At 43.9% G+C, this 12,327-nt stretch overlaps 1 protein-coding gene across 1 annotated transcript; it reads left to right on the forward strand.

Annotated features, from left to right (window-relative positions):
- The first annotated feature begins 1,577 nt into the window (after positions 1-1,577).
- On the forward strand, positions 1,578-12,268 carry fam151a (family with sequence similarity 151 member A). Its single transcript, XM_084183927.1, has 9 exons — positions 1,578-1,842; positions 7,067-7,355; positions 7,653-7,802; positions 8,093-8,242; positions 9,922-10,084; positions 10,358-10,582; positions 10,710-10,849; positions 11,290-11,424; positions 11,597-12,268. Exons 2-9 carry the CDS (start codon positions 7,130-7,132, stop codon positions 12,241-12,243), a joined length of 1,836 nt encoding a protein of 611 aa, XP_084040053.1. The 5' UTR covers positions 1,578-1,842; positions 7,067-7,129; the 3' UTR covers positions 12,244-12,268.
- Positions 12,269-12,327: the final 59 nt, after the last annotated feature.

The raw sequence follows: 12,327 nt of genomic DNA on the forward strand, positions 1-12,327 counted from the left end.
GAACGGGCCGGACCGGGCTGGCGACGCGCACCACAGGCTCGATGCGGGGAGCAGGAACAGACCGGACCGGGCTGGCGACGCGCACCACAGGCTCGATGCGAGGAACAGGAACAGGCCGGACCGTACTGGGGACACACACCACTGGCCCTACGCGGGGATCAGGAACGGGCCAGACCGGACTGGTAACACACCCCAGTACCTCTCGCCGTGCCTCTACACTTTCCTTCCCCTTTGTGACCAGTGGCCCCCGTAACCTGGCGGCCTCCTCTGCCAACCCGCTGGACCGCTCTATCGCGGCCTCCTGCTGCCCCGTCGTCCACGGCGTGAGCCCCCCCCTAAAAATGTTCTGGGTGTCTCTCCTCCCCGTGGACCAGGCCTCCATATCTCTCGCCAGACTCTCACCCCACTGCTCCAAAGTCCAACCTCTCTGCTCTTCACTTGGCTTGGCCCAGTCGAGACTCTTACACCACTGCTCCAAAGTCCAACCTCTCTGCTCTTCACTTGGCTTGGCCCAGTCGAGGTTGCAAAGGCGATCCGCTAGAGATTCCCCTGGCGATGGCTCCTGGACACGCTGCTTGGTCCAGTTTTGGTGGGATCTTCTGTCACGATCGTCGGGAACAGAGGACCAAGGCGCAGCGTTGAATGCAAACATACTTTTTTATTAGTGATTACACGAACAAAAACAACAAACGATAACGTGACGTCCTCGGTCTAACACAAACCACACTGGAAACAAGATCCCACAAACACTGTGGGAAAACTGGCTGCTTAAGTATGGTTCCCAATCAGAGACAACAAGCAACAGCTGATACACGTTGCCTCTGATTGAGAACCACACCGGCCAACATAGAAATACAACACTAGAACGGACACAACGAGCACAAAACATAAAGAACACTCACACCCTGGCTCAACATACAAGCGTCCCCAGAGCCAGGGCGTGACAGACAGTCTAAGCACCTCTCTTCATAATGTACATGGAATATTTACTGTATCTGTCAGCCAATGCACTTACTCAACCTGTCTTCCTATTGTTAATACCTGCCTCAAAGCATTATAAACTATTTAATGTTTGTCAAGTGTGTGGATTGGTAGGTGACTTGCTTGTATTTTTATAAATTCAGTTTAACACAGGGTAGACACATGGCAGTATATAGGGTTTAGTTTGAAACCCCTATTGACCCCTAATTGAAACCCCTAATTGCCCCACAGCTGTGGTGCTGTGCAGGTTGAAGTGGAAGGTTGTGCTTTGTCTGCCTCTGTTGAATTATCATGGTCTGTAGGCCAAAACAATCACATATATGTGTAGTTGAACAGAAACAACTTAGAACTCTCCATGTAATTTGTCCTGCGATGGCAGTGACGATCTGTAAATGCATAGAATATTTCTTAAATTAATGAACATACAGGAAATCTCTAACACATTATATTGAGTAATTTAAGTGTTTACTAAAAGTGTTAACATAATTAAAAGATAAAGAGTGATTTGAAAATCTACAATTTGATCTACATTTTGTCATTACAAATCTATAGTTTTACATTAAATATTACCTGGTGTATTTTCATTGTTCCACGGATCGTCTCGTGACGATCTGGTAGCAGGGGATCCATTTTCTCAATCTCTTTCTCTGTGACGTAAAAGAGCTTCACATTTGACTGCTCTTTTGAAAGTTCCCCGTAGAAAACTTTTCCGTTCTGAAGGTCCTTTTCTTTTGCCACCATCAAATCAGCTTTTCTCTTCACAGCTGCACCGATTCCATCCGCAGGACCTTTCCCATGTCCAGCCTCCAAAAAATCCCATGTGATCTTCTGAAACCCCAGTTGAAGTGGAATTGTGCTCAGGTAGAATACATTCTTCTAGGATCTGTACTGTGTGGTTGGTCCATCACTTACAACATGGAGGACAGTGGCAGATGGATTCAACTCACAGAGGTGGGAGAGAATTTTGGAGAGGTGTCAAAATTGCTGAGGGGTCATGACGCATTGATGAGCTTACTGAGCACACTGACACAACACCTTCTTTAGTGCATACAACCCCAGTGTGAAGTGTTGTCTGCTGGTGAGAGTCACCAAAATGCACCGCCAGTATTTCAGAGGCATACATGCATAGGTAGTTCTCGGCGAAATCCACATGAAGGATTAGGTCAACTTCTCTAAGATTTTCTCTGACCTTTTAATGTGGAGTACTGATGTCTGATATTGTCTTTCACTGATGGATTGACAATCCTAAAGGGACATCTTTTGGTGAGCTCTGTGTATGACAGTTTGACCTCTGGTAGTTCTATCTTGAACTTCTGATAGAGTTTTGCCAGTGTGTCGTTCAGTTATCACTTCTGCATTTTATTATTGTGTCTTGTCAATGTGTCCCTTTTTCCTTTTGATGCTTGACTGTTATCACATTCAAATAACCTTTTTATTTAATCTTCTATTGCTGGGCTGATTGCATTCAAATGTTTATTTCTTGAGTACTGCAGACAGGTTGGCCGTTTGTTGTTTACCCGCATTGTCTTCGCGGAGAATTCAAATTATCTTTGTGCCATTTTCACCATGCAATACTTTTTCAGTATTTTCCCAGCCAAAACCTTGCATATCACTTGTTGGTCTTTTGCACTCTGTTGCTTCTGGTATTTCTCTCACAGCTCTGAGATGATGGTGTTATGGAACAGAAGTATTCTTCTCAGATTCTGTGGCTTTGACCGCATTTGGTGTTGTATTTTTGATCTGGGGAATCCAAAATGCGGATCTTCTCTGACAATCTATCATATATTGTTTTATACTTTCTCAGTTTTCTTTCCGCGGCCTCCAACTTCATATTGTTCATACATACAGTGATGGAAAAAAGTATTTGATCCCCTGCTGATTTTGTACGTTTGCCCACTGACAAAGAAATGATCAGTGTATAATGTTAATGGTAGGTTTATTTGAACAGTGAGAGACAGAATAACAACAACAAAATCCAGAAAAACGCATGTCAAAAATGTTATAAATTTATTTTGCATTTTAATGAGGGAAATAAGTATTTGACCCCCTCTCAATCAGAAAGATTTCTGGCTCCCAGGTGTCTTTTATACAGGTAACGAGCTGAGATTAGGAGCACACTCTTAAAGGGAGTGCTCCTAATCTCAGCTTGTTACCTGTATAAAAGACACCTGTCCACAGAAGCAATCAATCAATCAGATTCCAAACTCTCCACCATGGCCAAGACCAAAGAGCTCTCCAAGGATGTCAGGGACAAGATTGTAGACCTACACAAGGCTGGAATGGGCTACAAGACCATCGCCAAGCAGCTTGATGAGAAGGTGACAACAGTTGGTGCGATTATTTGCAAATGGAAGAAACACAAAAGCACTGTCAATCTCCCTCGGCCTGGGGCTCCATGCAAGATCTCACCTCGTGGAGTTGCAATGATCATGAGAATGGTGAGGAATCAGCCCAGAACTACACGGGAGGATCTTGTCAATGATCTCAAGGCAGCTGGGACCATAGTCACCAAGAAAACAATTGGTAACACACTACGCCTTGAAGGACTGAAATCCTGCAGCGCCCGCAAGGTCCCCCTGCTCAAGAAAGCACATATACAGGCCCGTCTGAAGTTTGCCAATGAACATCTGAATGATTCAGAGGAGAACTGGGTGAAAGTGTTGTGGTCAGATGAGACCAAAATCGAGCTCTTTGGCATCAACTCAACTCGCCATGTTTGGAGGAGGAGGAATGCTGCCTATGACCCCAAGAACACCATCCCCACCGTCAAACATGGAGGTGGAAACATTATGCTTTGTGGGTGTTTATCTGCTAAATGGACAGGACAACTTCAACGCATCAAAGGGATGATGGACGGGGCCATGTACCGTCAAATCTTGGATGAGAACCTCCTTCCCTCAGCCAGGGCATTGAAAATGGGTCGTGGATGGGTATTCCAGCATGACAATGACCCAAAACACATGGCCAAGGCAACAAAGGAGTGGCTCAAGAAGAAGCACATTAAGGTCCTGGAGTGGCCTAGCCAGTCTCCAGACCTTAATCCCATAGAAAATCTGTGGAGGGAGCTGAAGGTTCGAGTTGCCAAACATCAGCCTCGAAACCTTAATGACTTGGAGAAGATCTGCAAAGAGGAGTGGAACAAAATCCCTCCTGAGATGTGTGCAAACCTGGTGGCCAACTACAAGAAACATCTGACCTCTGTGATTGCCAACAAGGGTTTTTCCACCAAGTACTAAGTCATGTTTTGCAGAGGGGTCAAATACTTATTTCCCTCATTAAAATGCAAATCAATTCATAAAATTTTTGACATGCGTTGTTCTGGATTTTTATGTTGTTATTCTGTCTCTCACTGTTCAAATAAACCTACCATTAAAATTATAGACTGATCATGTCTTTGTCAGTGGGCAAACTTACAAAATTAGCAGGGGATCAAATACTTGTTTCCCTCACTGTAGATCCCTGTAGACTTTGGATCTGTTTTTTTGCACCTTTCTACGGCCTCTCTGTCTAAGGGTTTTCAAGTTTGAACAGGAGGGGGAATCCGGTACCATTTGAGGGGCAAAGTCACTCAATCAGCCTAACATAATACAAAATGTAATGGTCTTATTTAGCAAATAAGTGTTCAATTTCAACTTAACCATAATCATAGGGCCCGAGTGGCGCAGTGGTGCTAGCTGTGCCACTAGAGATCCTGGTTCGAATCCAGGCTCTGTCGTAGCCGGCCGCGACCGGGAGACCCATGGGGCGGCGCGCACAATTGGCCCAGCGTCGTCCAGGGTAGGGGAGGGAATGGCCGGCAGGGGATGTAGCTCAGTTGGTAGAGCATGGCGTTTGCAACGCCAGGGTTGTGGGTTCGATAAAATAATGTATGCACTAACTGTAAGTCGCTCTGGATAAGAGCGTCTGCTAAATGACTAAAATGTAAATGTAATGTAATTTGTGTGCATTTTCAGGTCTTAATGTAAGTAAACATTTATTAACTAATACATTTTGTCATTACCACCACATTCTGTCCTTACCATCACAGTTTATTATGTGGTGGTAATGATGTGTGGTGAGAATGTAATTTTTACAGTATTTGGTCATAAATAGCAGGGATTCTAGCACGCTAACTCCAGTTGAACAGCTAGCATACAATGTATCATAATTTGATGAAATTATAGCCTATTTGGTAACGATATTATCTTCTCAAGTCATATTTACCTTTATTTTTCTATCCTTTCCCGGCATCAAAATTTGAATCTCCCTCTGTGACATCCATGTGCTCACTATTCATATCCATGGTAACTAAGAACACAAACCTTTGAAAAAACGTTATCATGTTATTTGCTTGTGGTGGTGGTAATGACACAATACTTAGAGAGGACTGTATTTTGTGTATAAAAAAAAAAAGTAACTAATTGCTTATGCACATCTAATATGTATATAGTTTCCATTTATTTGACTTATTTGAGGTGCATTCAATATTTTATAATTATCAAGACTTTTGTAAGTGTAATACATAACAGAATGTCAAAAGTATGGGTGTGAGAAAGGACAAACACTGTGCAAAACAGTGAAATATACAAAATTGAAACATATTGGAAGCTGAAAAAAAAAGTTAAAGGTTATTTTAGTCTCTACTTAATGTCAGTGAAATAACAAATACAAAATACAAATGTTATCTTAAAAATCTAACCCTGAGACACAAAAAGGCCCATATTTGCAAAATCACCCATATATAGAAATAATCACGCTCAAATTGAAAATCATTAAACTAAATAATTTATATCAGTCTAATCGAGGTATAGATTAGGCTACATCTCACATTCCAGTGTTCAAACTTGTAAACATGGCTGCATGGGGTTTCTCTTAAATCGACTCCATGCAGCCAATGGCAGTGTCCCTTTTAGGTAGGCCTATAATGCCAGGAGCTGCTTGTGGATTTGACAGCTCTAACACAGTTCCACCTCTGACACTGCCAAAACAACCGCTATGCTGAAGTTGGCTAAAGCGGATCTGATTGAATAGAGGCCTAACTCTGTAACCTTCTGTGTTATGTAACCATACCAAACGTAACATATCATACTCATTTTTGATTTACGTTTACTATGATACATCTAGTCTATGAGACGGCTGGTTTACCATGGTCAAAATACATACTGGGCATGGACGTCAATTCAACATCTATTCCACGTTGGTTCATCGTAATTTTGTTGAAATGACATGGAAACGATGTTGATTCAACCAGTGTGTGTCCAGTGGGTATGCTGTCGGTGCAGTATGGGACTGTCTGTCCTTCACACGGTTCATCAGTGAAACACTGGGTCATGTTCATTAGGCACCAAATGGAAGAAAATGGATTGAAACAGGGAGGGACTACCTGGACTAGTCCATTTATAAACGTACATTTTTGTTTTATGTTGCAAAATATTTTAACGTTTTCTATTGCATGCAATAATGAACACAACCCTGTTGTCTGGAGAAAAACAATGTTGGTCCTCTGTAGCTCAATTGGTAGAGCATGGCGCTTGTAACGCCAGGGTAGTGGGTTCGATCCCCGGGACCACCCATACGTAAAAATTTATGCACACATGACTGTAAGTCGCTTTGGATAAAAGCGTCTGCTAAATGGCATATTATTATTATTATTATTATTGTTCTGATTAGCTGAAAGAGTGACATTAGAATACAGTGTGCTGGACAATCAACTCCATATCACACCTGTAGTTATCAATAAATATCTTCAGATAAAAGTGTATAAATAATTAATCCATCACTTATTGGATAAATGTATTTGGTTATAAATCATTAGGCCACCACACGTTTATCTTCTAAGTTCATCCTTGACCCGTGAAAAAACAATAGGCTAGTTCTCCCTGAATCCAAGGGTAGAGAGTCATAAGAATGAGATGAGAGAGGTGAGATAGTGCTCTGTATTCTCTATATCTGCTCTGTAATCACTGTGATCTCTGGTCCATAGATAACACTCATTGGCTGGCCCGTGCAGGAAAGTAGATAGCACACACACAAACACACACACACACACACACACACACGTGTTCACTCATTATAAAACACTACACTTTCTCCCCCTCGACAACAGTCCAACATTCCTTGTCTGCCTGTCTGCACTGACTGACTGCACTTGTCACAGCTTAGAGATCTCATGGAGGAGGAAAGGACAGAGAGAACGTATGCAGAAGGGAACGATGCATTGAGAAAGAAAACATTTGAAGAAGGAAAGAAGGAAGAGGAAGAAGAGCATAAAGATCAGAGGAGATACGGTCGATACTTTACTAAAGAACAGTTGGTCATGCTGTGTGTCGGTGTTGCTCTGCTTGTGCTGCTTCTGATCATCACCATTACCTCTGTTGTCCTGACTCAAAATGGAGGTAAATCTATCCTTAAAAATATATATATACAATCAACAGTTATTTACTTACTGAACACAGAATACAAATTAATCAGCATAATAATCAATTTAAATATATAATCTGTTGATCTTAATAACAATTTCAATATTTTTTACAATAATGTTGAAATGGCCTTTGTATCTACTGTAATCTACGTTACGCCTTGCTTGTATTTTTATCACTAGAACTACAGTTTCCATATCGATAAGGGCTACAGGTTACGATAGCTAATCATCTGTGACTGGAAGATAATAACTGTCCCTGTGCCTACTATAGGGACCTCTGAGACGGTCCTGCCATTCCCTACTGATGGAGACATGATGGACTTCCTCGTCCAAACTGGAGACATCAGGGAGAGAGACGCGCTGCACGCCACCTGGTATCACCGTGCCAACAACAAGTCAGAGATGAACAAAGCACTGCAAAGTAATGTTTATTTTTTTATAAAAGATGCATTGTTCTCTGAATTCTATGAATTCTATGTAACTTTAGCAGGTATAGTACAGAAAGTGTAAACATCAAGTCTACATTTGACAGTATACAGAGGGGATTTGCAGTAGCATTCATTTAGGACATACCGTAGCAAAACTTTTCCCAATGGAAAATGAAAAAGAGTGTTTCATATTGGACACATTCAGGTAGTCCCTCCCTGTTTCAGTTTGTTTTCATCCATTTGGTGGCTAATGAACACAACCCTGTTCTGTCCCCCTCTCTAGGTTCTATCATGGTTCTGGAAGCTGATGTGACTGTACAGGGATACGCCACGGTCAACGTGACCACCATCCCCATCATGGCTCATCCTCCTGCTGTCTACAGTGACAACACTCTGGACCAGTGGCTGGACGCCGTGCTCCAGTCAAAGAAAGGTATCAAACCTATCAATACGACTTTAGATATCAATTCAACTTTAAATATCAGTTAGAGCCTAGTGAAACAGCTTCTTCTGGTCCTTTAGTACCAATCTATAAAGTCAATCAATTATCCAAAAGGATCTTGGCTCACATCAACACCATTATCCCAGAAACCCTAGACCCACTCCAATTTGCATACCGCCCCAACAGATCCACAGATGATGTAATCTCTATTGCACTCCACACTGCCCTTTCCCACCTGGACAAGAGGAACACCTACGTGAGAATGCTATTCATTGACTACAGCTCAGCATTCAACACCATAGTGCCCTCAAAGCTCATCACTAAGCTAAGGATCCTGGGACTAAACACCTCCCTCTGCAACTTGATCCTGGACTTCCTGACGGGCCGCCCCCAGGTGGTAAGGGTAGGTAACAACACATCTGCCACACTGATCCTCAACACGGGGGCCCCTCAGGGGTGCGTGCTCAGTCCCCTCCTGTACTACCTGTTCACCCATGACTGCATGGCCAGGCACGACTCTAACACCATCATTAAGTTTGCCGACGACACAACAGTGGTAGGCCTGATCACCGACAACAATGAGACAGCCTATAGGGAGGAGGTCAGAGACCTGGCCGTGTGGTGCCAGGATAACAACCTCTCCCTCAACGTGACCAAGACAAAGGAGATGATTGTGGACTACAGGGAAAAAAAGATGACTGAGCACGCCCCCATTCTCATCGACGGGGCTGTTGTGGAACAGGTTGAGAGCTTCAAGTTCCTTGGTGTCCACATCACCAACGAACTATCATGGTCCAAACACACCAAGACAGTCATGAAGAGGGCACGACAAAGCCTATTCCCCCTCAGGAGACTGAAAAGATTCGGCATGGGTCCTCAGATCCTCAAAAAATTCTACAGCTGCACCATCGAAAGCATCCTGACTGGTTGCATCACCGCCTGGTATGGCAAATGCTTGGCCTCCGACCGCAAGACACTACAGAGGGTAGTGCGTACGGCCCAGTACATCACTGGGGCCAAGCTTCCTGCCATCCAGGACCTCTATACCAGGCGGTGTCAGAGGAAGGCCCTCAAAATTGTCAAAGACTCCAGCCACCCTAGTCATAGACTGTTCTCTCTGCTACCGCACGGCAAGCGGTACCGGAGTGCTAAGTCTAGGTCCAAAAGACTTCTCAACAGCTTCTACCCCCAATCCATAAGACTCCTGAACAGCTAATCATGGCTACCCGGACTATTTGCACTGCCCCCACCCCATCTTTTTACGCTGCTGCTACTCTGTTAATTATTTATGCATAGTCACTTTAACTCTACCCACATGTACATATTACTTCAACTACCTCAACTAGCCGGTGCCCCCTCACATTGACTCTGCACCGGTACCCCCCTGTATATATAGCCTCCCTACTGTTATTTTATTTTACTTCTGCTCTTTTTTTCTCAACACTTTTTTGTTGTTGTTTTATTTTACTTTTTTATTAAAAATAAATGCACTGTTGGTTAAGGGCTGTAAGTAAGCATTTCACTGTAATGTCTGCACCTGTTGTATTCGGCGCATGTGGCCAATAAAATTTGATTTGATTTGATTTGATCTAAGCTATGCATAATCACGTGAAATTTGATGTACTTTCGTATTACGTACAACATGTCTGTAATACAAATGACTCCTTCAGGTATAAAGCTGGACTTCAAATGCATCCAGGCGGTGACTCCTTCTCTGGACATCCTGAGCATGAAGAACCAGACTAAAGGCATCAACCGGCCGGTGTGGCTGAACGCTGACATCCTCCCTGGTCCCAACGTCCCAGCCTTCTGGCCTGTCATCGACGGACCTGAGTGAGTAGCAAGGAAAGAGCAATCATATTAGCCAGATCCCAGACCTGTATTTTGCTTTATGCTTTAGCAAACTCCTTTCACATACAGATCTCGGACCAGCAGGATGGATTGCCAAGTACAATTTAGTTTCAACCTTTTCTTTCACAATAATCATGACCAGATTGATTTATCTTATTCAATTTAAGATACCAGTGCTTTATTACATGTCACTGTCTGACTTGGAGATCTAACATGATCTCAGGGTTTATACCCAACTATCCTGGCTCCATTCAGGTTCTTGGCAATGATCCAGCAGAGTTTTCCAGACGTGACCATCTCTCCTGGATGGGCGGTTCTGTATCTGCCCCAGTTCCCTAACGTCACTTACACACAGGCCATGGTGGGGGACATGTATGCCATCATCAAAAATGTCCCTCAGACAGTCACCTTCCCCATCCATGCGCTCATGGCCAAGAACGGATGGCCTCACATCAGCTGGCTGCTCAGCCAGTCACCAAGGTAACTGGAACAGGTCCTATACAGTAATTTATCTAGTCGTGACTTTCATATCTTCCAATCACACTGGTGGAGGCTACGCTTTTCTGAATAGTGGTCAATGAGATAAGCTGTCTGTCCCTGTGTACAGGTTCAGTCTGACTCTGTGGCAGGGCCAGGAAAAGAACCCCAGTGTGAATGACCTGCTGTTCGTCAGAGACAACACCAACCCTAAGCGGGTCTACTATGACATCTATGAACCTGTCCTGTCCCAGTTTAAAGAAGCTGCCAGTAAGGCAAAACCCTGTGAAACTCACAAATCCTTTACCTCATACAATCTACAGCAGTGGTTCTCAAATCTCTCCTCTGGGACCACCAGACGTTTCAGAATTTTGTTGTAGCTCTGAACAAGTTAACCTGATTCACCAATTTAAGTGCTTGATGATTAGTTGACGTGTTGAATCAGGTGTGCCAGCTCTGGAATAGATCAAATACGTGGAACTGCTGGGGGTCCCCGAGGAGAGGTTTGAGAACCACTTATCTACAGTGACTTATGTACAGTCATACAAATCATTAGCTTATTCTTTCTTATTATTACCATTTTACATTCCTGTCTTGAAAATGTATTTCAAAATGAGGTATTTTCAACAACAACTAGTAAAACCAAATGGTATTTCCAACCAGTCCATCCTGATATGAATGTAAACTGGACTGAGTTTGTGTGACTGCAGAGCAGAGAGATCGGCAGAGGAGGTTCTACCCTGGAGGAGACCTGATTGACTATTTCCAGCCGAAATATAGAAATGGCCTGTACATCCAGTGGAACACAGTCACAGACAGAGCCTCACTGCTTTCTCTGCTGTCAGGTAGGAGTGATGATGATGATGAAGGTGTAACCAAAATGGCAACCTTAGAGAATTGAAATGATCGGTTCTATAAAGATTTTTTAGTTTTTTTGTCCAGTGACATTCATACTGTCTAGAGTTGAATATTGAATACAGCGGTCAAATCTCCTGATGGAATCATAATCTCTTGCAGACAGTGCCTGTGGCATGCTCATCATTCCAGTGGGATCTGGTTCCGCCCAGCCTGGGGTCCCAGTGGTGGAGGGCTCCCGTCCAGAGTTCCCTCTCCAGGACTGCCTGAACCTGGTTCTGGCCTCTCCAAAACCCTGTGGTATCTACTTAAGGATCCAGTCCCAGAGCCAGCTGGAACCCTCTCTCCACCTCCTCAGCTCAGCCTACCACAGCGACCTCCTGTACCGCCCCGTCTGGGTCAACATGGCTCTGTCCCATGGAGCCTTCCAGACCCAGGGCTACATCTCTGGGAGGGAGTTCCTCCACACAGTCAACCAGGTGTTCCCCTATGTGACCCTGGCCCCCAGCTGGCCTCTTGAAGCCCTGAGGGAGGGGTATACCAGGGCCATGGTGGATGACATGGAGGTTTTACTGAAGAGGTCATGGCAGGCCGTGTCCCTGCAGGTGAGGGCGGAGCAACTAGGGAGGTCTGTGGAGGGACAGAGGAGGATTCGGGAGGTGCAGTCATGGTACTCACTCACAGTGGAGACCGGGATAGAAAGTGGGATTGATGAGGAAGCAGGACCACAGGCGATCATGGATAACCTCTCTGGGAGCAAAGACAGAAGCTTGTTTTTTATAACTGAGAACTACTGGTCTAAGATGTGAAGACATGATCACCTCTTAAATGACAGTTTGCTACATTTTCATCTAATATTTTGTTGTATTTAAAGTAATTTAAAACCAATGAAA

The sequence above is a fragment of the Coregonus lavaretus genome, assembly GCF_964263955.1.
Source record: "Coregonus lavaretus genome assembly, chromosome: 19".
Taxonomy (NCBI): domain Eukaryota; kingdom Metazoa; phylum Chordata; class Actinopteri; order Salmoniformes; family Salmonidae; genus Coregonus; species Coregonus lavaretus.